Genomic DNA, 27242 nt, shown 5'->3' with positions numbered 1-27242 from the left:
CTCTTGCTGTCTCAGTTTTCCTCACTTTGCACTCAGTCTTCAATCCACTAAACAGTGGCTTCTGCTGCTAACACCTCATAAGATTGTTTTTATCAATATATCAACTGTTTCTTGCTATTAAATTCCTGAAAACATTTTAATATTTTCCTTAATCTCACAGAAGCATTTGCCATTATTTTCTGAAAACACTGTCTTCCTTGATTTCCACAATACTACTGGTTTTCTTCCTACCTTTCTCTTTACTCTTCCTCAGTCTCTTCTGCAGGCTCTTTTTCTTCTACCCGTTTCTTAAATGTTAGCGTTCTTCAAGGTTTTTTCTCAAGAGCTTCTCCTTCCTCATACATTATATACACATTCTCCAGGTGATCTTAACTACTCCTATGGCTTTAATTATCATCTATATACTAATAACTCTTGATTCTGTATCTCTAATCCCTCCTGAGCTTCGGAGCCATATATACTAACAATAATAATTAATAAGTACATATTATGTAACAGGTACTATGCTAAGCAGCTTATATACATTACATACATTCCTCCAACGTAAAAAGCTTTCACTGTTAATCCTGTTTTATTAATGAAAAGAATTAATTCTGCTGACCAACTCCCCTTGGGTGCCCTATAAATAACTCAAACTCAAAAAGGAACTCATTATTTCCTTTACTCCCACCCTGCCCCCTCCTTCCAGCATTCCTTCTCTCAGTGATGGTGCAATATCTATCCAATTGTCCAAATAAGAAACCTGGGCACCATTGCTAACCAGACCACCTAAATACTTTTTGAAACTAACCGTGACTCTCCATCCCTACTACCACTATCTTTTCTGTATTATTACAAATGACTTCTAGTCTAGTGTCCCTCCAATCCTTGAAGATAAGAATTATGTATTTTACCTTTACATTTCCAGACCATATCAAAATTCCTGACACATGTAACATATGTATTTTAGAAATAAAAGAACAAACTAATAAATTATGGAATTAATGCTCAAGCATACAAAATTAGATTATTCAGTAAAATAGATAAAAGGTAGGCAAAATAACAGGAATCAAGAAGAAAGAGGAGTACTTCACTGCTATATTTAAAATGAATAACCTACTGTATAGCACAGGGAACTCTGCTCAGTGTTATCTGGCAGCCTGGATGGGAGGGGAGTTGGGGGGAGAATGGATACATGTATACGTATGGCTGAGTCGCTTTACTGTGCACCTGAAACTATCACAACACTGTTAACTGCCTATACTCCAATATAAAATAAAGAGTTAAAAAAAAGAAAGAAGAAAGAGGAAAAAAGAAAGAGGCAAAAGCATTAATTATGTTCTACCAAGGTTAAGTGGGAGAAAAATAAAAGCGCAGGTACTCTTCAGTAGTTATAACCCAGGTTGCTTTAGTTACTCTAAAAATAACCTTGGCCAATTCAACTTTTTAAAAAAGACTTCTATAAATGCCAGTGAAAATGAGAGAAAAATTTTCAGATAGCACCTTTATCTTTATCTAGATACCAAGTAATAAATTCATACATTCAAGGATATATACATTAAAAATATTTCTATTTTAAAAGGCTTATATTTCAGTACTTACATGCAAATGGCAACCATCACCACCTTTCCTGGCCCCTTAAAAAAAACTGATGTCGTTCTAGAGCGTGGCTATAAGACAAAAACAAAAACAAAAAATCTCTTAACATTTCCCAGAGAAGCATTGTGACGCTAATAAGTGACTCTTGACACACCAGAAAATACCTCCTTTATCAATGCCTCTAAACAACTAGATTTACTTATTTAATTCTTTTTCTCTAGAATTTCCTGTTTAAGATGTGAGAAGATGGAAATTGAAAGTACATGTGGGTCCTTTTGCAGAACCTTAATTGTTTATTTCCTTGTAATTCATTTCCTGCCTACTTCAGGAAAAAATCTGAGTTGGTTACATAAAAACCAAAAGTAAAGTGATAAAAATGTACCACACTAGGGCTTCCCTGGTGGCGCAGTGGTTGAGAATCGGCCTGCTAATGCAGGGGACACGGGTTCAATCCCTGGTCTGGGAAGATCCCACATGCCGCGGAGCAACTAGGCCCATGAGCCACAACTACTGAGCCTGCGCGTCTGGAGCCTGTGCTCCACAACAAGAGGGGCCGCGATAGTGAGAGGCCCGCGCACTGCGATGAAGAGTGGCCCCCGCTTGCCACAACTAGAGAAAGCCCTCACACAGAAACGAAGACCCAACACAGAAAAAATTAATTAATTAATTAATTAAAGTACCCTTAATTAAAAAAAAAAAATGTACTGCACTGAAATACTCTAAAATTTTCCCATTTCTTGAGCAACTTTTTAACTTATAGTACAAGGAACAGCCAAAGCCAACAAGTTTGTTGCTCTAATTTAACTCATGACTGTTCTCTAAAGACCAAAGACATCAAGTGTTAACAATGTGTTTAATTTCAAAACACACCAAAACAAAAGGAAATCAAACAAGAACATATTCAGGGAAAATATTTTTCTTCAGTCAAATGTTCTTCTGCTATTCCTTGAATTTATACTTTCTGTGTTTCTCCTCCTGCTCTTTCCTCTCCTTGGAATGCTATCATCTTCCACTGCAACCTGGGCAAGCTTTACTCATCTTCTTGTATATCTGGCCAAGTGTCAGCTTTCTACGTAAAGCCTTCCTTGGTCCCCCACAGAGAATACTCACTCTGCTACACATTTATTATTGTACTTTACTTTTCTATTGAAGTACGTCATATATTCTGCCTTATGTAATTTATTCAAGAAATATTTACTGTACAAGTACTATATGCCTGGCACAGTTCTAGATGCTGGGGTACAACAGTAAACAAAACAGAGTCCCTGCCTTCATAGATCTCACTGCCTAGTATAGGAAGATAGGGAGTAAGTCTGTCATATCTGATAGTGATAAATATAATAAAGAAACTAAAACAGAGACTGAGAGAATAGTGTTGGGGGGGTATGATGGACAGGGTTATTTTAGTTAGAATAGTGAGGGAAAAAAGTTCAACGATGAGAAGGACACAACCATGAAAAATCTGGAAGAAAAATGGTTGAGGCAGAGTATACAACACACTCAAAGATTCTGAAACAGAAGTAAGTTTCGTGTGAAGAATGGACAAAAACAAGGCTGGTGACTTCCCTGTTCGCACAGTGGTTAAGAATCCACCTGCCAATTCAGGGGACAAGGGTTTGAGTCCTGATCCGGGAAGATCCCACATACCGCAGAGCAACTAAGCCCATGCGTCACAACTACTGAGCCTGTGCTCTAGAGCCCGCAAGCCACAACTACTGAGCTCACGAACCACAACTACTGAGCGCACATGCCGCAACTACTGAAGCCCGCACATCGTCCGTGCTCCACAACAAGAGAAGCCACTGCAATGAGAAGCTCGTGCACCAAAACGATGAGTAGCCCCCGAAACTAAAGAAAGTCCGTGCACAGCAACAAGGACCCAATGCAGCCATAAATAAATAAATAATTTTTTAAAATTAAAAATAGAACTACCATATACCCAGCAATCCCACTCCTGGGCATAAACCCAGAGAGAACCATAATTCAAAAAGATACATGCACCCCCCAATGTTCATTGCAGCACTATTTACAATAGCCAGGTCATGGAAGCAACCTAAATGCCCATCAACAGAGGAATAGATAAAGAAGATGTGGCACATATATAGAATGGAATATTACTTAACCATAAAAAGGAATGAAATCGTGCCATTTGCAGAGACGTGGATGGGCCCAGAGACTGTCATACAGGGTGAAGTAAGTCAGAAAGAGAAAAACAAATATTGTATAGTATCGCTTATATGTGGAATCTATGAAAATGATACAGATGAACTTATTTGAAAGCAAAAATAGAGACACAGATGTAGAGAACAAACGTATGGACGCCAAGCAGGGAAGGGGGGGGTGGGATGAATTGGAAGATTGTGATTGACATATATACACTACTGTATATAAAATATCAATAGATAACTAGTGAGAACCTACTGTATAGCACAGAGAACTCTACTCAGTGCTCTGTGGTGACCTAAATGGGAAGGAAATCCAAAAAAGAGGGGATATATGTCTACGTATAGCTGATTCACTTTGCTGTACAGCAGAAACTAACACAACATTGTAAAGCAACTATACTCCAATAAAAATTAGTTGAAAAAAAAAAAAAGTAAGATTTGGGGCTGGTCACCAGAGGAGCCAACCACGTAATTAAAGGGTTATAACTTTCCAACCTCCAGTGCTGAGAAAGAGGCTGGAGATTGAGTTCAGCCTCCAATGGCCAGTGGTTTAATCAGTCATGCTTATGTAATGAAGCCTCTGTAAAACCCTGAAAGGAGGGGGTTTGGTGAATGTGCGGAGATTCAGGGAGAGTGGCTGCCCAGAGAGCATGGAAGTTCTGACCCCCTTCCCACATGCCTTGCCTCCTTCACCTCCTCCATCTGGCTGTTCCTGAACTATATATCCTTTAATAATAAACAGGCAATCTAGTTTAAAAAAAATAAAATAAAGAAGTGGGACAGTAAAGGTAAACTTTCTGTACTGGTCCCAATATTAATTTCCTTCTGATAGGAAGGAAAAGAGTTATTCTGGCACACTTGTCAATAAGGTAGTAAGTCTGCTAATGCAAAGATAAGGTACTTCTATCAGATTAGATTTTTTCAATGAAATATAAAACAAGGTCATCAGCTGAAGAGGGAAAGCGAGTCTGCAGGAAGTTTGGGAAGAGAGGAAAAGGTATGCAGTAAGTATCTCACAGAATGGGAGAGTGAACATACTATGGAAGTTTAGTAAGACTGACAAATATTGAGTGTCCATAGATTTTGTACACTTATATAATAAAGAAAAAAAATCATCAAAATGGCTGCGCAATTTTCTCCTCTAAGGGCTGAGCTTCTTGGGTACAATCAGAGGATTAGCACTTTGAATGTTAAACAAGGTTAAGAGTAGAAGGAAAAAGAATAAAGGAAATTAAAGGTGTATACAAGAGCTAAATCTTGCTAAAAATCTAACAAAATAAATCATCTATATCTATATGCTTATGTGTATAACACAGTTATGAATTTAAAGAGAACTTATGTCCCAATTTTTTTAATTTTAAAAACAGAAGCAAAGAGACTGTAATTCAGTAAATTACAATCTACTTAAGAAAATCTTGGTATAGGATCACAGACATGCTAGATTTTCACCATGGACTGATACTAGGATTTTCTGTGCAACACATACACACATAACATTAACAGAAAGATATCCTTACCTTGGTATTTCCCAGAAACTCTCTATATTCTCTCAATACTTTTTGGTTTCTAAATAGCCCTATAAGAAAAGAATTACACAATACATTTAGGTCATACATATTTTATCAGTCACATTTTAGATTAACACAATTATTCTAAGACTATGTTAAATCATCTTCTACTAGCTACCAACAAAAATGTTATTAGAAGAAATCTGAATTTGCAACTTGATTAAAAAACAGGCAAAGGGTTTGAATACTTTTCTCCAAAGATGATATACAGATGGCCAACAGGTGCATGAAAAGATGCTCGTATCACTAATCATCAGAGAAATGAAAATCAAAACCACAATGAGGTATCACTTCACACCCATCAGAATGGCTACTATCAAACAAAAACAAAACAAAAAAAACCCAACAGAAAATAACAAGTATATGGACTTCCCTGGTGGTCCAGTGGTTAAGACTCCACACTCCCAATGTAGGGAGCACAGGTTTGATCACTGGTCAGGGAACTAAGATCCCGCACGCCACAGAGCGCAGTCAAAAAAATAATAATGATAGTAACAAGTATAGGCAAGGATGTAGAGAAATTGGAAATCTTGAGTATGTTGGTAGGATTATAAAATATTGCAACTGCCATGGAAAACATGGAGGTTCCTCAAAACAATTAAAAACTACCATATGGGGTTTCCCTGGTGGTGCAGTGGTTGAGAATCTGCCTGCTAATGCAGGGGACACGGGTTCGATCCCTGGTCTGGGATGCAGGGGACACGGGTTCAATCCCTGGTCTGGGAGGATCCCACATGCCGTGGAGCAACTAGGCCCGTGAGCCACAATTACTGAGCCTGTGCTTCTGGAGCCTGTGCTCTGAAACAAGAGAGGCCGCGATAGTGAGAGGCCCGTGCACCGCGATGAAGAGTGGCCCCCGCTTGCCACAACGAGATAGCCCTCGCACAGAAACGAAGACCAGACACAGCAAAAATAAATAAATTCATTAATAAAACTCTTACCCCCAACATCTTCTTGGAAAAAAAAAAATACCATATGATCTAGCAATCCTACTTCTGGGTATATACGCAAAAAAAATGAAAGCACAGTCTCAAAGAGGTATTTTCACACCCAAATTCACAGCAGCACACAGCAGCACCATTCACAATGGACAAGAAGTGAAAGCAACCAAAACATCCATGGACAAATAAATGGATAAACAAAATGTGGTATATGCATATAATGGAATATTATTTAGACTTTATGAGGAAGTAAATCCTGTCACATGGATGAACCTTGAGGACATTATGCTAAGTGAAATAACTTAGTCAAAAACACAAATACTGTATGATTCCATTTATGTGAGGTATCTACAGTAGTCAAATTCATAGAAGCAGAAAAAAGAATAGTAGTTACTAGGGGCTCAAGGGAGAGGGAGAAGGGAATTGTTTAACATGTATAGTTTCAGTTTTGCAAGATGAAAAAGGTTCCAGAAGAACATTTTCTGGAAATGTTTCATAACAATGTGAATATACTTAGCACTTCTGAACTGTACACATAAAAACAGTTAAAATGATAAATTTTATGTTGTATTTTTGCAATGAGATAAAGGCAGTTTGCTAAGAGTCTCGTCTCAGTATTAACTAAAAAATACAAGAACCAATTCTTCATTGTTAGCTCAAAGTTTAAAAATACAGGAAAAAATATTTTTCTATTACCGTGCTTTCTCAAATTCTGTACTTTAAATATCTCCTTTAATATATGTACAAGGCTATTCATGGTACCATTATTTTACTAGCAAAAAACTGGAAATGACAGAAGGAGGAAATAACTGAATAAACTATGCTGTACCCCCCAAAATGGAGTATTATAAAAGAAATGAAGAAATGTCTCTATTTCCTGCTATGGAATATTCTCCAGGACATATTATCAAGTAAAAAAAAAAAAAAAAGCAAGCACAGAAAGTATGCATAATATGCCTTATTTATGAAAAGGGGAGTCTAAATTACCAGTATATATGCTATTTTATTGCAATTTTTAAAGGGAAAAAATAACCCCCAAACTAAATTTTTTTTAATTAATTAATTTTATTTTATTTTATTTTTGGTTGTGTTGGGTCTTTGTTGATGTGCATGGGCTTTCTAGTTGCAGCGAGCGGGGGCTACTCTTTGTTGTGGTGTGCGGGCTTCTCACTGCGGTGGCTTCTCTTGTTGTGGAGCACACGCTATAGACGCGCGGGCTTCAGTAGCTGTGGCTCGCGGGCTCTAGAGCGCAGGATCAGTAGCTGTGGTGCACGGGCTTAGCTGCTCTGTGGCATGTGGGATCTTCCCAGACCGGGACTTGAACCCATGTCCCCTGCATTGGCAGGTGGATGCTTAACCACTGCACCACCAGGAAAGACCCCAAACTAATTTTTTAAACAGTTACCCATGTTAGAAAGAGGGAGTAGGGTAGAGAAGACAGGGATGGGAGCTAAACTTCTTTGAAGTGTTTTGTCTGGTAAAGGTCGCTTTGGAATTGTGTAAACATTTTACAAAATTATAAAATAAAAATAATTTCTCAAAATCTAAAGCAAAATGAAACAAATGAAGCTAATTTTACATCTGTTAGATGGTTTATCCATACAATGAGAAATTAAAAGTGACTTTAAAGCATAGACATTTGACTATATATCCCTCGTGGGATATATAATGATGACAAAAGAAAAACAGAAATCTTAAAACACCTTGATAGCAGTATCGATCCTGTTAGTTTGAAACTACACTGTATTCTCTCTCTATGTGTGTACACCCACGTAAGAACAAACCAAAAATGTAATTAATTATGTTAATGAATTAAGAAATAAGATTTTCAGTGTAAGAGATACAAAAAGAAAAGAAACAATGTTTATCAGAATAACCTATGTCTCTTTTCTTAAGAAATAAAAAGTATTTCCTAGCTCTGTCCACTGAAAAGACCTTAAAAATACATCAACCTGTTAAGAATGAGTATCCCTAATGCCCACAGGTCTCTCAATTTTATTTCCTATTAAAAGGAAAGGGTCTCCTGTTAGAAATGGCTGATTCCCAATCTGGGGCAGGAAATATACTAAATAAACCTGAAACATCTTATTGTACCTAAAAGCAAGGATGCTACAACAGTACCTGGATTAAGACAAAAGGACTTTGGAGCCAATGTGAGATGTTTCCACTGGCCAAAGTGAAGTTGAGCACTACGACTTTGCCTACTTTGTTCTTTCCTTCCCTGCAAGTCTTCTTCATGCTCTTCCGATCTCCTGATCTCCTTCCTACCCACTGCTGTCCCTCTTGACACTTAAGACCCACACACTCAAAACACTCTCCCAAGCCCTTTTCTTCCTGTGCTACTGACCACAACTGTCTCATAATTTCCACCTAGAAATTTCACCAACTCATGAGGAGAAGGATATATTGTCACCTTTAAGCCTTGGTCCTATGCAGAACTTAGAAATATAGTTAAAGAAGTCAGAATCCTCCTAAATAAAGCCTGACCAAAAAAAAGTCTAATTTTTGCAAATACTAGCACGTCTATCTCTACTTTAATCCTGCCACATTACCGTTCAGTTCCACAGAGTAACAACTGTAACTGTAGTACAAGTATCTAATTCCCCAATGGATTATGCCCTACTCGAAGATTTCATCATATCCTATATTAGCACCTGTATTGCCTATAAAGAAACCCAATGGAAGCCATTAACTGAATAGTGATACCACAATTCTGGGGCTCCCTGACCCCCACATGTATTTCTTTCATCAAAAGTAAACATTTCGGGCTTCCCTGGTGGCGCAGTGGTTAAGAGTTCGCCTGCCGATGCAGGACATGCGGGTTCGTGCCCGAGTCCGGGAAGATCCCACATGCCGCCGAGCGGCTGGGCCCGTGAGCCATGGCCGCTGAGCCTGCGCGTCCGGAGCCTGTGCTCCGCAACGGGAGAGGCTACAACAGTGAGAGGCCCACGTACCGCAAAGAAAAAAAAAAAAAAAAGTAAGTAATTCATGGAATTCCCTAGTGGTCCAGTGGTTAGGACTCTGCACTTCCACTACAGAGGGCACGGGTTCAATCCCTGGTCAGGGAACTAAGATTCCACAAGCCGTGCAGTGCAGCCAAAAAAAAAAAAAAAAAAGTAAACATTTCAGCTACAGGAGAGGGTGCAGAGAAAAGGTAACCCTCTTGCACTGTTGGTGGAATGTAAATTGCTACAACCGCTATGGAGAACAGTATGGAGGTTCCTCAAAAAAACTAAAAATTGGGCTTCCCTGGTGGCACAGTGGTTGAGAGTCCGCCTGCCGATGCGCACTGGTTAAGAATCCGCCTGCCAATGCAGGGGACATGGGTTCGAACCCTGGTCCAGGAAGATCCCACATGCCATGGAGCAACTAAAGCCCATGTGCCACAACTACTGAGCCTGTGCTCTAGAGCTCACGAGCCACAACTACTGAGCCCGTGTGCCTACAGCCCATGCTCGGCAACAAGAGAAGCCACTGCAATGAGAAGCCCATGCACCACAACCAAGACCCAAAGGAGCCAAAAACAAATAAATAAAATAAATAAATTTATTAAAAAAAAAAAGACACATGCACCCCAATGTTCATTGTGGCACTATTTACAATAGCCAGGTCATGGAAACAACCTAAATGCCCATTGACAGACGAATGGATAAAGAAGATATGGTACATAAATACAATGGAATATCACTCAGCCATAAAAAGGAACGAAACTGGGTCATTTGTAGAGATGTGAATGGACCTAGAGACTGTCATACAGAGTGAAGTAAGTCAGAAAGAGAAAAACAAATATTGTATATGAATGCATATATGTAGAATCTAGAAAAATGGTACAGATGAACTTGTTTGCAAGGAAGAAATAGAGACACACACAGAGAACAAATGTATGGACACCAAGGGGGAAAAGGAGGGATGAGATGAATTGGGAGATTGGGATTGACATATATACACTAATACGTATAAAATAACTAATGAGAACCTGCTGTATAGCACAGGGAACTCTCCTTTACTTTGCTGTACAGTAGAAACTAACACAACATTGTAAAACAACTATACCCCAATTTTTTTTTAATTAATTAATTTATTTTTTTTATACCCCAATTTAAAGAAAAAAATACATTTCAGCTACAGACTCAACACATCCCTATCAAAACCCCAAGGACATTTTTCACAGAAATAGAACCAAAAAATTCTATACGTTTTATGAAACCACAAAAGACCCCAAATAGCTAAAGCAATACTGAGAGAAAAGAATAAAGCTGGAGGTATCACATGCCCTGATTTCAAACTAAATTACAAAGCCATAGTGATCAAAACAGCATGGTATTGGCAGAAAAAGAGACATACATCAGTGGAACAGAATTTAGAGCCCAGAAAGAAACCCACACATATATGGACAATTAATTTATGACAAAGGAGCAAACATCATACAATGGAAGGACAGTCTCTTCAACTCATTAGTTGGGAAAATGGGGACAATGGGACAGTTACATGCAAAAAGATGAAACTAGGCCATTATCTCACACCTTAAACAAAAATCAACACAAAACGGATTAAAGACCTCAATGTAAGGCCTGAAACCATAAAACTCCCAGAAGAAAACATAAGCAGCAGTACACCCTGACATCGGTCTTCACTCTATCTTTCTAGCTATATCTCCTCAGGTAAGGGAAACAAAAGCAAAAATAAACTAACAGGACTACATCAAACTAAAAAGCTCCTACACAGGGCTTCCCTGGTGGCGCAGTGGCTGAGAGTCCGCCTGCCGATGCAGGGGACACGGGTTCGTGCCCCGGTCCGGGAAGATCCCACATGCCGCGGAGCGGCTGGGCCCGTGAGCCATGGCCGCTGAGCCTGCGCGTCCGGAGCCTGTGCTCCGCAACGGGAGAGGCCACAACAGTGAGAGGCCCGCGTACCGCAAAAAAAAAAAAAAAAAAAAAAAAAAAAAGCTCCTACACAGCAAAAAAAACCATCAACAAAATGAAAAGACAACCAACCTAATGAATGGGAAAAGAAATGAAATATCTGATAAGGGGTTAATATCCAAAAAATACAGACAACCCAATTAAACAACAACAACAAAAAAACCCAATTAAAAAATGCAGGGGAGGGCTTCCCTGGTGGCGCAGTGGTTGAGAGTCCGCCTGCCGATGCAGGGGACACGGGTTCGTGCCCCGGTCCGGGAAGATCCCACATGCCACAGAACGGTTGGGCCTGTGAGCCATGGCCGCTGAGCCTGCGCGTCCGGAGCCTGTGCTCCACAACGGGAGAGGCCACAGCAGTGAGAGGCCTACATACCACAAAAAAAAAAAAAAAAAAAAAAAAATAGCAGGGGAGCTGAACAGGCATTTTTTCCAAAGACATTTTTTCATACAGATGGCCAACAGAATATGAAAAGATGTTCAACATCACTAATTATTAGGGAAATGTAAGTCAAAACACAATGAGACATCACCTCACGCCTGTTCGAATGGCTAGTATCAAAAAGGTAAGAAAAAACAAGTGTTGGTGAGGATGCGGAGAAAAGGAAAACCATATGCACTGTTGATGGGAATGCAAATTAGTGCAGCCTACTAAGGAAAACAGTATGGAGATTCCTCAAAAAATTAAGAATAAAATTACCATATGATCCAGCTATCCCATTTTTGGGTATTTAATCCAAAGAATATGAAAACACTAATTAGAAAAGATATACGCACCTCTATGTTCACTGTAGCATTTATTTTCAATAGCCAAGATATGGAAACAACCTAAGCCCCCAACAACAGATGAATGGATAAAGATGTGGTATTTTTACTCAATGGAATACTACTCAGTCATAAAAAAGGTGAACTCTTACCATCTGCTAAGTGAGACAAGTCAGATGGAGAGATGTAAATACCATATGATTTCACTCATATGTGGAATATAAAAAACAAACAAACAAACGAAATAAATGAACAATCCAAAGCAAACCAAAAATGTAGATACAGAAAACAGTAGTGGTTACTGAGGGTGAAATGGGTAAAATGGATCAACTGTACAGTAACAGATGGAAACTAAATTTTTGGTGGTGATCACACTGTAGGGTAAACAGAAGTAGAAATATAATGTTGTACACATGAAATATATGTTATAAACCAATGTTACCTCACTGAAAAACAAATTTAAAAAAAAGAAACTAAACATTTCATTCCTGTGGATTTAAGTGCAGCTCTCCTTAGCATATCTGTGAATATAAAGATGCTCAACAGCTGTTTGCTTCTTCTGAGAGGCCAAAACCCCTTAGAAACTAGGATTTACCTTTAAACAGGTACAATCTTCAAATCAGACCCTAAGTTTTAATATTCATATATCTTATAGAAACCACAAACTACCTTTGCATGCTCTCATGATCTTTAAAAAGCTATAGAGGAGAAAACAAATAATACTCTTTTTATAAAATAATTGAATCCCAAAATGAAAACTGGTATTTGCTAGAAGCAACAAAGCCAAGGCCAAGAGGTGGGCAACCACTAGGGAGGGCATAGTTATTATAGGCACAAGTCTTACTTACAAGTTGCTTTTCAGTTAACTCAGCTGTAAATTTAATATACTTACTTTCTCTATATTCTATTTCTGCTTCCTTACGAAGTTTTTTCTCTCTGGCAAGAGCTTCAGGGCTTCCCCAAACTTCCAAAGATCTGTGTACACACGACCACCACCAATGACAATTTTAATGACTTTATTATAATCATATTTAAATCTAGATAACTAAAACTATATGAGAATTTAACAACAAAGCATAAGGTCCTTTAGGAAAAATATAAAGCACTTAAATTTTTCTAAATTAAATCTAAACAGTAAGAGTGAATTCAACAGCAAATATTCTCATAAATTATGACTTTTTTTGCTAACTAGTACATACTAGTAACTCTCAGATAAATTTAGAAATGTAAGAATATTCTGCTTTTAAAACATGTCATTTAAAAAATTCTGAGTCTGTCTAAAATACATTTTTATTAATCCCAAATTCAGCTTGTATTTTTATTCTAAAAGAACTATATTCTTACTTTGCCTCCACATCTGATCTCAAGTATACAGTAAAGGACTCGGTATCTTCATGAGGACTTCGTCGTCTGATTTTTCGAAGTTGTTCTAGATCACTGAAGAAAGAAATATGTTGAATTTATTCAGACAAGGTTCATATGGTTCATGTACTTAAAAGGATTAAGGGCAGATAAAAGCCACTACACTGATCCTCATTTTAATAGCTAAATCTGTGTAGCCTATAAAAAACAGTTTAAAGATGACATTTTGTACACAAAAGTGACTTAGAGACACTTGAAACACTAAGAATTATCCTTGATGCTCAATATCGATACCATAACATAATATGTAGAGAGTCAATTCCTTTATTAGTGCTTGCACTTTATCTGCTAGGGACACACCATTGCAATGTCTGATGTATGAAGAAAGAAAGTGAAAAGTGGAAAGAACACGGATTAGAGTATTATCCCTCTACTTAAGAATTTAAATTTAAAATTTACAGTCATTTGTTTATATCCAGATTAATACTAAGTGGTAATATCATTCATAGATACCAAGTTATAAAGAATATGTGTCAATTTCATGCTATTTAATTATTTTCCTTTCTCTTAAATTCTGAAATGTTAATACATTCATCAAGTCACTGCTAAATAGTCATACTAAATTTGATCATTGGTCCTCCTAAGGAAAGTTTGTAATAGCAACGAAAAGACCTATAAATAAAAATCTGGGGCGTATCCTGGTGGCCTAATAGTTAGGATTCCAGGCTCTCACTGCCATGGCCTGGGTTCAATCCCTGGTCAGGGATAAGATCCTGCAAGCTGCGTGGCGCAGTCAAAAAATAAATAAATAAAAAGTAAAAATAAAATAAAGTAAGTTTAACAATCAACTATCACACATCAAAAAAAAGTCTGGGGCTTCCCTGGTGGCGCAGTGGTTGAGAGTCCGCCTGCCAATGCAGGGGACACGGGTTCGTGCCCCAGTCCGGGAAGATCCCACATGCTGCGGAGCGGCTGGGCCCGTGAGCCATGGCCACTGAGCCTGTGCGTCCGGAGCCTGTGCTCCGCAACGGGAGAGGCCACAAGAGGCCCACGTACTGCGCAAAAAAAAAAAAAAAAAAAAAAAAGTCTGGACCAAGTAACAAAAGATATATATTCTGGTTCCCTCTCTGTCACTGACTCACTAAATAAGCTACATCATCACTCTTTATTATGTTCCCTGGCCTATAATGTGGAGATAGCAATACTTAACCTACTTAACTCACAAAATTGTTGTATGTGAAACAGAATATAGTTTTATATCATTATTATAATTGGTTGTTGTTTCAATAGTTATGGAAGTTATAAAACTGATTACAGGAATTCTTATTTCTTGGTATTATACCATAGACCATATGACCATGGGCTGGGGGTGGGGTAGGGTAGGGGAGGCTAGATCATCTGATGTCGAAATTACCAAGATATCTTGCACATAAATATGGTTTTTCTAGGTAAACACACAAAAGAGGGGGAAAAGTTTAAATCTGTGGAAAATACCTCACTAAATCTCTTTAATTACAAGAAAATTAATAACAAGATACCAGAGAGAAGGAAAATAATTTATACTCAACGTGAATCACAGCTGGAGTGTGAACATAAACATAATAAAACTGCTTTACCAAAAAAACCAAAATTTTAAAGTTATACAAATATGCAAATAATCTTATTGATAACTTTACTACATATTAACATAACAATAAACTCCTAAGGTTCTTGTGTGACACAAAGATATTGAAGAACCTACCTTTTTGAGTTAAAGGAGCCAAGAAACACTGGAACTGCTCGTGCTGGAGCAGCCTTCAGTTTAGTAAGCTAAAAATTGTAACTTTTTTTTTTTCACGGTACGCGGTCCTCTCACTGTTGTGGCCTCTCCCATTGCGGAGCACAGGCTCCGGACGCACAGGCCCTTCGGCCATGGTTCACGGGCCCAGCCGCTCCGCGGCATGTGGGATCTTCCCAGATGGGGGCACGAACCCGCGTCCCCTGCATCGGCAGGCAGACTCTCAACCACTGCGCCACCAGGGAAGCCCCAAAATTGTAACATTTTTTTAACTGAATAAAAATACTTCTTCAATTTAGGAAGGAGCCATGGTAAAGTTTCCACATGGATGTTAGCGGGTTAACAAATTCTAGGAAATAACTGGTTATTTAGATTTAGATAGAGCAAACTACCCCATTTTTAAAAAATTACTGTACCTGGATTTGAGGCAGAACTCATTCATTGCTCTGACTCCAGTGATGAAATTATTCTGAGTGTACTTTGGTCCATATTCCCTCTTTTTAAGGACTGCTTTGACTAAAACCAAAAATATAGGAAAACATACTAAATATGTACATTGGAAGTCACATTTGAAGATTAACATATGCTGAGTTTTAAGTGGATTCACTAATGAATTCCATAGAAAACTGTTTTTCCTGATGTACTGAATGGCGTCAGAAAAAAAAAGTTTACTCCAAGTACAGAAAAGGACAGAATTACACTTGTAACCACCCAGCTTTATCTCCACAGTTCATCAGTAACTGATGACAAAATGTCAACCCTTTGTCTAAAGGATACCTTATATAGGTATTACTGGTCTGTTTAAATCGTACTAGTACAATTTAAATTGCTTAGGGTCTAAATGAAAATGAACTGAAGTTTCAATAAAAAATTAGACGCTGGTTCGGTGTTTTACAAACACTGGTGAAACCAGCATTTTATAAAAAATGAAATAGAAAGTAATCAAAGAGTACTGCACATAATGAAGAACAAGCACTTTTTGTGAAAACTTTTGTTTCAGTTACATATAGTAATCTACATATATACTAGATCATTAGTATTTCTTAAGTGGTTTGCAGTCAAAAAAGTCTGAAAGTCATTGGGCCATTTCACATAATGTAACGAAGATGAAGTAACTATAAGGAACATTTTTATCAGTTAAAAATTATAGGAAGTTAATTATAGACTATAGGTGAAATACTGCCTTCTAAATTTTTCCTATTATCAAGTATCAACCTGTCCATAAAAAAGCCAGAGACATCAATAATAAAATAAAATACCAATTTGGCATCAATTATAGTCTATGAATTAAAAATTGCAGTCAACATTGGTCTGTTCATTTTTATAGTGAGACTTTTGGTCACAAAACACAAATAACATAAGCAAATCTCTGAAAATTGTTACCTAGCCACTTCATATTCTATTCTAATGTCTAGTAACTACTGAGTTTTCTATTGTACTTACAAGTGGAAAGAACAAATTAAGACTAAAATTATCCATCACTACAGTAGGTAAAAAGAATCTTAAAATAACACACGAACTATTAAAATCAAATGCACAAATAATAGTTAACAAGAACATTTCAAAACTAAAGTTCAATATAAAAACCAAAACCTAATTTGAAAAAAAGTATATAAAGAAGTTCAGGTTTCTTTTTGCATGAGTTTCTCTAAACTACCTTACTCTAAAAATCCTAAAATTCTAAGTCCAAATAAACTTCTCTGGATCAGAGAGGAGAATTACATTGCTCTTCAAAAAGATTAGGTTTTCTTTTACATTACTTTTTAATAATTTCTTCAAAGTAGCTAGAAATCCCTGTTGGCCTGTCCTAGTCCAGATTACTGATGATAAGACAACATTAAGTAGTCTTAATTGTGACTGTACACTATCATCTCCAAAGTTATCCTAGAAAAGAAGTCCCACTTTTAGCACAATCTTATAGGGAGGAAACTAAGGCTCAGAGAAATAAAGTAAACTGCCCAAAGCCATACAGCTAGTATGTCCTAGTTACAAATTGAATCCACTTTTCTCTGACGCCAAAGCCATGGTGCTCCTAATCACAGAATTAGTACCTCCATGAAACATGCTACTTTGGAGATGGAAGCCATAGCGCGTTATAAAGAAGAGAGCTGCAAACAAGAATTCCTTCATCACTCAGTCACTCCCAGAAAAGGAAATCAGACAAGAATGTCCAAACTCTACCTGGATTTGAACAAGCTGTAGGTGTTGGCCTCTTGTTCTTTATTAATCACATTACTTTTCTAAAAATGATAAAGCAATTGATGATTTTTATTTGCCATTACTCCTTTCTTTGGGCTTTTGAAAAAAGAACTTGCATAAAATTTATGACTAAAATGCAAAGTAAACTTCAGTAGAAAATTAGTTTATAAATAGAATAAGTCCTTATGGTCAATATATTTAAAGAAAAATGAACATACCCTTATAACTATAAAGAGCTCTATATAAACTAACTTTATATATTTAATTCAAAACACCATTATAATAAAAAATAGAATAAAATATATTTACCTCTTACTTGGAGAGGTTCTTGCTTAATAAGTGGAGCTTTCAGTTCTGCACCAATATTCTCCGCTGTAAAGTTCATTTTTAAAAAGATATTAAGCAGCTGTTTTCATACAAACCTATAAACTTAATTAATATTAGCTGACAATCTGGCAATGTATAAAAAAGATAATATTATCACATGGGCTTCCCTGGTGGCGCAGTGGTTGAGAGTCCGCCTGCCGATGCAGGGGACACGGGTTCGTGCCCTGGTCCGGGAAGATCCCACATGGCGCGGAGCAGCTAGGCCCATGAGTCATGGCCGCTGAGCCGGCGTGTCCGGAGCCTGTGCTCCGCAAGGGGAGAGGCCACAACAGTGAGAGGCCCGTGTACGGCAAAAAAAAAAAAAAAAAAAAAGATAATATTATCACAGACCAAGTTGGATTTATCCTAGGAATGAAACAGTAGTTAAACATTAGAAAAGCTATTAATTCCCCTCATTAACAGATTGAAGGAGAAAAACTATAGAATCATTTCAGGAGCTAAACAAAGAGCATTTAATAAAATTCAGCACCCATGCAAGTTTCAAACCTTTTTAAGAAAATTAGGACAAAAAGGAATTTCCTTAAAGGGTAAAGCAAACCTATAACAAACATTGCATTCAATGGTGAAAATTTAGATGCATCACTTTAAAACAAGGGCACATGCTGTCGATTCTTCCACCCAAAACTGTTCTATAGATACTATTCAATGAAGAAAGGATGACGATTAAGTGGTTATTGGAACAACTGTACAACTCCCTCCCCTCCAAAAAATTTAATGAAAGAAAACTGGAATCTACCTCACACCATAAACAACCAATTCCAGGTAAATTAATGACTTAAATAGGAGACAATATATCCAGCAAATATAATCAACAAAGGATAACTATCAAGAATATTTAAGAATTCCTCCAGATCTATTAACAAAAAGACAACCCATTAGAAAAAATAAGGGCAGAAGACAAGAACAAACTTGCACAGGAAAGGAAATACAAACAACCAATAAACATATGAAGAGATGATAGCCTCGGGCTTCCCTGGTGGCGCAGTGGTTGAGAGTCCCCCTGCCGATGCAGGGGACACGGGTTCGTGTCCCGGTCCAGGAAGATCCCACATGCCGCGGAGCGGCTGGGCCCGTGAGCCATGGCCGCTGAGTCTGTGCATCCGGAGCCTGTGCTCCGCAACGGGAGAGGCCACAACAGTGAGAGGCCCGCGTACCGAAAAAAAAAAAAGAAAAAAAAGAATCCACCTGCAAATGCAGGGGACACGGGTTCGAGCCCTGGTCCGGGAAGATCCCACATGCTGCAGAGCAACTAAACCCGTGCACCACAACTACTGAGCCTGTGCTCTAGACCCCACAAGCCACAATTACTGAGCCCGTGTGCCACAACTACTGAAGCCCGCGTGCCTAGAGCCCGTGGTCTGCAACAAGAGAAGTCACCACAATGAGAAGCCCGCATACCGCAATGAAGAGTAGCCCCCGCTCCCCACAACTAGAGGGAGCCCGCATGCAGCTTGCAAATAAACAATAAATAAATAAATAAAATAAAAAGGTTTTAAAAAAAAGAAGGCAAGGTTCTCAGGTTAGGTGGTAAATTCCCAGGCGTTGATTTTATTATGCTTTCTAACTTACATACACATAGCATGTATTCTTTTATATGTATCAAATATTTTGTAATAAAAATCTCACCCTTAAAACCTTTTCTCTTATCATATCTTCATTCACTAATATAACATTTTGGAGCTTATTAACAATAGCTAACATTTACTAAGTATTTACCATGTGCCACATACAGTACACTATGTGTTTTACATGCATTATTTCATTTAATCCTCACAAAACTGCTCTGAGGTAAGTACTATTATTATCTTCATCTTATTCAGAAAATTTTGGAACTTCCCTCAAAGTCACACAGCTAGTATTTTAAACATGGAAGCACAGTCAGGATTGAAACCCAAGTCATTTCGATTTGTCTCCTCTCTTAACCACTTTCCTACATTACCTCTATGTTTAAAATAATAATTGATTTATAAGTAGATATTTGTGCATTTTTGGGAAAAGAGGATAGAAGTGAAAACTGGATCAGCAACATGAAGATCACTGGCAACCTTCTGACAACAGCAGTTTCAGCAGGAAGAGTAGGGATGGAGCAACAGGTTGAGGTAAGAATGGGAGATGAGGAAGTGAAAGCAATATCTGGACTTTCAGTAAGAGCTGGAAAAGAGAATGGAATCAAGGAAATATTGATTTTATTTTATATAGAGGTGGAAATGATGCAATAAATGGAAATGAACCATTTCTACATATTTAGAATATGAGTATATATAAATGATAGGCAACACCATGAAAGCTGACTGACCACTTGGTTACCCGATTTAGACTTCAGCCACCTTATTGTCTGACTTCGGTTTACCATCCTTTTTTTCTTTTGCTTTTATTTTTCTTTTGCCTTTCTTGCCATCCGTTAGATTTATAAAGTTTTCTATATCCTCCTCTCACCCCACGCCCATGCTGGTTTCAAATTTATAAGATTATAGTTCTACTGTTTTCATGATTCCATTTAGAAATTTAACATACACTATAAATCTTTATAACCATCTGTTATTCCCCATCTCTACCTTCCTCTGAACAAGAAAAAAACCTTTAACCACTGAAAACTTCTTCTATCTTATTACTCTTGACTAAAATTGTAGCATTTAATATAAAATGTTTATGATTTTTACTATCAAATTAACTTTCCAACACATTTTATCCACTTCTTGCTTTTCACTGTCCCTTTTATATCCCAACGCTTCTTCCCCTGAGTTTACTCTGCATCTTATGGAAATACATATTTGAATAGTTTTTTTTTAATGCAGGTAGGTTAGTAGTAAATGATAGTCATCTTTATATATGTGCAATGTTTTTATTTTGCCTTCCCTCTAGAATGATTATTTAGACAAGTATAAAATTCTAGGGTAACATTTATTTTTCCTCTTACCCTTTCATGGCTACTACTCCAAATCACTCCTCCCTTATTTTCTGCATATTGTTGCAGATAAAAAGTCTACTTCAAGAGAGCAACAATTGTACTGATAGCAGGCTGACTTTCTCTTTGGCAACTTTTAAGTTGGGTTGTTTCTTGTTTCAGTTTTGAAATCTATGGGTTTCTTTTCATTTACCCTGTTTAGTACTAAAAGTGTGTTTTTGATCTGAAGATCCTTGTTTTTCTCAAATTCTGAAAAATTCTCATCCATTATCTCTTTATATATAATTTCTACACCATTTCTCTATTCTCTCTCTCTCTCTCTGAAATGCCTATTAAATATAGGCTAGAGCTTCATGCCTTTTTAAAGCTTTTTCATTTTCTTGGAAAATCTTTTTGCTTTCCTATGCTCATTCAGGGTGAATTTCAATTTACTAATTCTCTACTTGACTATGGCTATTTAATCTATTAAATTCTTACTTTAGTGATTACACTTTTATTTGTAAGCTCTATAGTTGGCTCTTTCCCAGATTTCCTTGTTCTTTTATTTCTGCCAGTTTGTGTTTCAAAATATGAGTACTCCTCAAGTCCATTCTCTACGTCTGTGTCTCTATTCTGTCCTGCCCGTCTGTGTCTCTATTCCTGTCCTGCCCCTACGTTCATCAGAACCATTTTTTTTTTCAGATTCCATATGTGTGCTAACATACGGTATTTGTTTTTCTCTTTCTGACTTACTTCACTCTGTATGACAGACTCTAGGTCCATCCACCTCACTACAAATAACTCAATTTCATTTCTTTTCATGGCTGAGTAATATTCCATTGTATATATGTGCCACATCTTCTTTATCCATTCATCTTGTCGATGGACACTTAGGTTGCTTCCTACATGGTATGTTTTGATAACCAGAATGTGCAGAAAATCCCAAAAGGCTTTATTTTAACTATTCATCAGATCCTAAGTAGGTTATGATGGCATATTAGTTAAAAAAAAAAGGCTTAAAAACACTTCTATTTAATTAATTAATAACTATAGCTTATAACATTTGACATTGATCAGTTAAATAACTGATATTTTATTTTTGTCTACCTATACAGCAAACTAATTCTAAAGCATCTTTATCTATAGAATCTATATATTACTTAAAAATTTTGTTTTGGGGAATAGAGCCCTGGGCAGAGAAAAGTGAAGGAACAGAGTGGTAGAATAATAAGCTTTCAACACTCACCTAGTGTCTGAACAACTGAAATCTACTGTCTAAAGTTTCACAGACAACCCTCCTTTCTACAATGATCAAAGTCATTCAAACAAATCACATAAAATAAGTTGCTCTAAAATTGATACTTTTTTTTTTTTTTTTTTTTTTGGCGGTACACGGGCCTCCCACTGTTGTGGCCTCTCCCGTTGCAGAGCACAGACTCTGGACGCGCAGGCTCAGCGGCCACGGCTCACGGGCCCAGCCACTCCATGGCATGTGGGATCTTCCCGGACCGGGGCACGAACCCACGTCCCCTGCATCAGCAGGCGGACTCTCAACCACTGCGCCACCAGGGAAGCCCTAAAACTGATACTTCTGGATATTCTTCTCACCACAAACTGTCTAGACATTACTAATTATATAGTGTTACGAATCACAGGGAGGTTCCTGGTAGCCTAGTGGTTAGGATTCTGGGCTTTCACTGACATGGCCCAGGTTCAATCCCCGGTTGGGTAACTGAGATCCCACAAGCCACCCAGTGCAGCAAAAAAAAATCACAGACAAGAAATGCTAGTAAATGGCTCAAACACATGTATGAATACTTTTTTTGCACACCACCATCTTAATAAATTTACACTGGATCACTGGAGTAGAATCTTTATGATTTCAATAAGTAACCAGACATTCTATCCATGAATATCTCTAGAAATTTGTTTTAAGCTCAAGCCCTGGCTGTTTGCCGCACATCTGCTGTCATTAGCAAAATTAAAACTAAAATTTAAAACATTTGAATGCTCCTTAAAAACTCAAGGATTCCTTAGCAAGTCTCTGCCTCTTAATGAGCTGTTTCTGACTTTATCATGTGATCTGAATTATTCAGAAGTCAATCTCAAACTCTTAAATATACAAATTATCTTTCAAGCAAGCAATTACTTGCTGTCTATCTGATGGTTAACAAGGTCTAATTTGGCCTAAGCAAATTCTGAAAACTTGAGCCCAAAATAAAACAATCAATAAACAATGTACTTCGTATATAATAAAATAAAATAACATCTTAATTTCAGTCAGCAGAGAAAAAAGAAACCTAGTCACAGATTTCAATTTCAAGCCTTCTGTATAGTTGAACCAACATTAAATATTTTTGCCTGAGTCGATGTTCATCTCAGAAAAGCATTATAACATGTTTTACCTTTAATTATATTATTTCATCATCTGTTTCTTCTCCCATTTCAATGTTCTAATAAATATGCTTATTTCTGGAACTTAGGGACTCATGACACCCTCCATTCCTTCATCCTCTAATATCAAACTCTCAATCAATATTTACCCCAGCAGTTCTCCATCACCACAAGGAAAAGAGAAGAAACTGGCTAAAACTGCATAGTAAGCCCAAGAGAAGATGAGGCTTAGGGAAAAGGATGAAAAACAGGCATCATAAACACAAACACAGGTTTCTCAAGGAATCTGTAAAATCTTCCCTGTGAAAGACATCCGACTATAGGAAAGACAGTCTTGAAATGTTTATTATGTTTATTATTCTTCTCTCTTCTCCTAACACCACACTCTCCTTGGCTTTTCTTTTACCTCTCCAGACTGCACCTCCTCAAGTATTCTTTGCAAGCTCCTCCTCTTCCACTTGTCCCTTACTCACTGGGGATTCTGTACTAGCTCTTATCTCCCCAATCTAAACTCTCTCCCTATACTGTCTCAAACACACTCATGACTTCAGTTACCACCTGGGTGTAGCTAATAACTCCTAAATCTCTATCACCAGGTTAGAACTCTATGCATTCACTTATGTACAAAATATTAAACCCCTACTATGGGCAAGCCACTGCTATAGGCACTGAAGTTCCTGCTATCACGAGGCTTGGAAACGGGGGGAAAAATAAAGCAGATACTGAAAATATCAGTCAGTAATAAGTGCTAACTACACAGAGAATTAAAATCAGTGTAATATTAAAGACTGACTGGGTGTGCAGAGCTGACATGTCATTCATTTAAGATGTAAATGACCAGGACTTCCCTGGTGGTGCGGTGGTTATGAATCCACCTGCCAATGCAGGGGACATGGGTTCATGCCCTGGTCCAGGAAGATCCCACATGCCACAGGGCAACTAAGCCTGTGCGCCACAACTACTGAGCCTGCGTGCTGCAACTACTGAAGCCGCGAGCCTAGAGCCCGTGCTCCACAATGAGAAGCCACCGCAATGAGAAGCCCGTGCACCGCAACGAAGAGTAGCCCCCACTCACCACAACCAGAGAAAGCCCGCGCGCAACAACAAAGACCCAACGCAGCCAAAAATAAAATAAATTTAAAAATAGGGCTTCCCTGGTAGCGCAGTGGTTGAGAGTCCGCCTGCCGACGCGGGGGACACGGGTTTGTGCCCCGGTCCGGGAGGATCCCACATGCCGCGGAGCGGCAGGGCCCATGAGCCATGGCCGCTGAGCCTGCGCGTCCAGAGCCTGTGCTCCGCAGCGGGGAGACCGCAGTGGTGAGAGGCCTGCATACCGTAAATTAATTAATTAATTAAGCAAATAAATAAATTTATATTTTTAAAAAGATGTAAATGACCAAAACTGTCAGCCACATGAAGAAGGGCATCTTGGAAAGAAAAAGCAACTAGAGCACACACCCTAAAACAAGAATAAGTTTGGTATTTTCTAAGAACCAAAAGGAGACTGGTTTGGCTGAAATATAATGAGAAAGTAAGAGTGGAATTAAGGAGCCCCGGGAGAGGCTACTGCACTCATCCAGCCAAAAGATCATGTCTCACAGTAGAAAAGTAGCATAACCAACTGCCTACTAGTCATCTGCTAAGATGCCCCAGAGGCACCTATGATCCAGATGTCCAAGAATGAATCCTCACCTTCTCATTAATATATACTCCAGCTTTGGTATTCCTAATTTTATTTTTTTATAGATTATTTTATTTATTTACTTTTGGCTGTGCTGGGTCTTCGTTGCTGCGCGCAGGCTTTCTCTAGTTGCAAGTGGGGGCTACTCTTCGTTGCAGTGCGCAGGCTTCTCATTGCAGTGGCTTCTCATGTTGCAGAGCATGGGCTCTAGGTGCACGGGCTTCAGTAGTTGCAGTACACAGGCTCAGTAGCTGTGGCTCACAGGCTCTAAAACACAGGCTCAGTAGTTGTGGCGCACAGGCTTAGTTGCCCTGTGGCATGTGGGATCTTCCCAGACCAAGGATCAACCCACATCCCCTGCATTGGCAGGCAGATTCTTAACCACTGCACCACCAGAGAAGTCCCTTAATTTTAGAAATCAATGAAATCACCGACACAGTCACCCAATCCAATCCAGTAACCATGCACTGTCCTTTACTTGACCCTCTCTCTTTCAGTCCCCCAAATTCAATCACCAGGTCTTAATTACTCAGCTCCTAAATCTCTTGCGTTCACCTACTCCCTTAAAAAAACATTGACATTAACCTAGACTACAGCCTCATTTGTATTACTGCTTTCAGTCTCCCTCCTTTGCAATCTGTTTTCCAGTCTGCATCTAGTTATCTTTCTAAAATCTTAAATCTGATTAAGTACTTCCTCTACTTAAAATACTCCAATAGATTCCCACTGCCTACAAAACAGCCCAAACTCCTAAACAAAACCCTAATCTGACTACTGTTTACCTCTTGAGTTTCACCCCTTGTACTTTCAAAACTACCAACCCCACCACGAGATCCTCTACTCACTAGTCTAGACACACTAAGTTACTTGCAGTGTTACCTTTTTTCTCCACCATTCATCACATCAATGCCTACTTTCAGGTCACTAATTAGATATCATTTCCTATGGAAACCTTCCTCAACCATGCAAGACTCAGTTAGGTGTCCCTCCAGCACACAGTATTTCTTCCATCACAGTACTTACTATACTTTTTTTGCTTAATTTTCTATTTTAGTAATAAAGAGAATATAAACTCAGAGAGTCATTCTCATTTGCTGCCATATAAAATGTGCTCAATAAATACTCCTTGAATAAATTAATGAATAAATGAATAAATAAAGGACTTCTTTTTTTTTTTTTTTTTTTCGGTACGCAGGCCTCTCATCGTTGTGGCCTCTCCCGTTGCGGAGCACAGGCTCCGGACGCGCAGGCTCAGCGGCCATGGCTCACGGGCCCAGCCACTCTGAGGCATGTAGGATCCTCCTGGACCGGGGCATGAACCCGCGTCCCCTGCATCGGCAGGCAGACTCTCAACCACTGCACCACCAGGGAAGCCCCAAGGACTTCTTTTTAATGCTGCACAGCAGACTAGGAAATAAAAAACTTTTCAAATGCATTGCTAAGCTAGCAAAATGATGTGAAGAGGGCAAAAATGAAGGGAAAGCAGGACCTCTGTAGAATAAGAGAGCAGACCAAAGCCAGTTTTTTCCCTGATGATTTCTGTTGAAGCTTACATTCTTTGAGATTCTACTTCCACAGCTGCAAGGGGCATGGGAGAACAAAGAATAAAACTAGGTTCTGCTAAAGACGGAGAGTCTAACAGGAGATACCCAGAAAAAAACCTAGACACCTGGCATTACTGTGACCTAGAAAAAACACACAGAGAAGGGGATAGCAAGGAAGCAAGCCTGCACCTATTCTGGTGTCACATAGTGGAGAAGAGAAAAACTCCCCTGAAAATCCTAAGGATAAGGCAGCTCACACAAGTTTATAGTCTGAATTCATGCTACCAACGTGGTCCAAAAATCTTAAGCTGACTTTAATTTAATGTGGTCCCAAGTTGTGTCCCCAGCAGCTAACAGAGGCAAATGCAAACTCTCTATGCAGGAACACATCCTCAATCAGAGACATCAAATAGTTCCAAGATATAAAACTACATGGAAAATGAACACTTCTCAGTTTAAAAACAGATAGGGCATCATGAATGAGAGCAAGAAATGGAGGAAAAAGATAATACAGTAAGAACCAAAGATTTCAGAGAGCAGAATTTTCAGTCCCAGATTATAAAATAGCTATGTTTAATACGCCTAATAATAAAGAAGTCTGAAAACATAAGCAAGGAGCAAGAGACCAACCAACCAAGATGAAAAATAGAAATAATTTCTAGAAATGAAAAATATAATCATTAAAATTAAAAACCCAACAGATGTACCAACCCGCAGATTAGAGGCAACTAAAGAGGGAATTAGTGAACTAGGTAGGCCTAAGGAAATAACCCAGGATCTAGGCCAGAAACATAAAGAAATACAAAGTATGTCAGAGAGGTTTAGAGAAATGGAAATTAAAGCAAGAAGATCCAAAATATTTCTAACTAGAGTTCCAAAAGGAGATAAAAGAGAAATGAGAGGGGGTAATACATACTTCAAGGGACAGTGACAGAGAATTGTAGAATTCCAGAATTGAATTGATAGAAAAATGCCAATTCTCAGATCCAGGAAGCCCAACAAATCTCAGGCAGGGTAAATACAAAGAAATACACACCTAGTCACTTCATAGTAAAACTGCAGTTTACACCAAAGAAAA

The 27242-nt window shown here is 38.3% G+C and overlaps 1 protein-coding gene across 2 annotated transcripts in view; it reads right to left on the bottom strand.

Moving 5' to 3' along the window:
* Window positions 1–27242, bottom strand: part of SLC30A9 (solute carrier family 30 member 9) — a 72083-nt gene that overhangs the window by 32855 nt on the left and 11986 nt on the right. Inside the window, exons 1-7 of one of the 2 annotated variants that reach the window (XM_032632583.1) lie at window positions 17584–17646; window positions 17257–17315; window positions 15492–15591; window positions 13281–13373; window positions 12829–12911; window positions 5261–5319; window positions 1582–1649 (exon numbers count right to left, since the gene is read on the bottom strand). In XM_032632583.1, the coding sequence (XP_032488474.1) occupies window positions 1582–1649; window positions 5261–5319; window positions 12829–12911; window positions 13281–13373; window positions 15492–15517 (329 nt within the window). In that variant the 5' untranslated portion in view covers window positions 15518–15591; window positions 17257–17315; window positions 17584–17646. Of the gene's footprint in view, window positions 1–1581; window positions 1650–5260; window positions 5320–12828; window positions 12912–13280; window positions 13374–15491; window positions 15592–17256; window positions 17316–17583; window positions 17647–27242 lie in introns of those variants that run through there. The other variant, XM_032632582.1, reaches the window with a different exon arrangement.

Source organism: Phocoena sinus, chromosome 5, assembly GCF_008692025.1.
Source record: "Phocoena sinus isolate mPhoSin1 chromosome 5, mPhoSin1.pri, whole genome shotgun sequence".
NCBI lineage: Eukaryota > Metazoa > Chordata > Mammalia > Artiodactyla > Phocoenidae > Phocoena > Phocoena sinus.
Note: the sequence above shows the minus strand (reverse complement) of the source record. Positions and strands in the feature narration are given on the sequence as shown.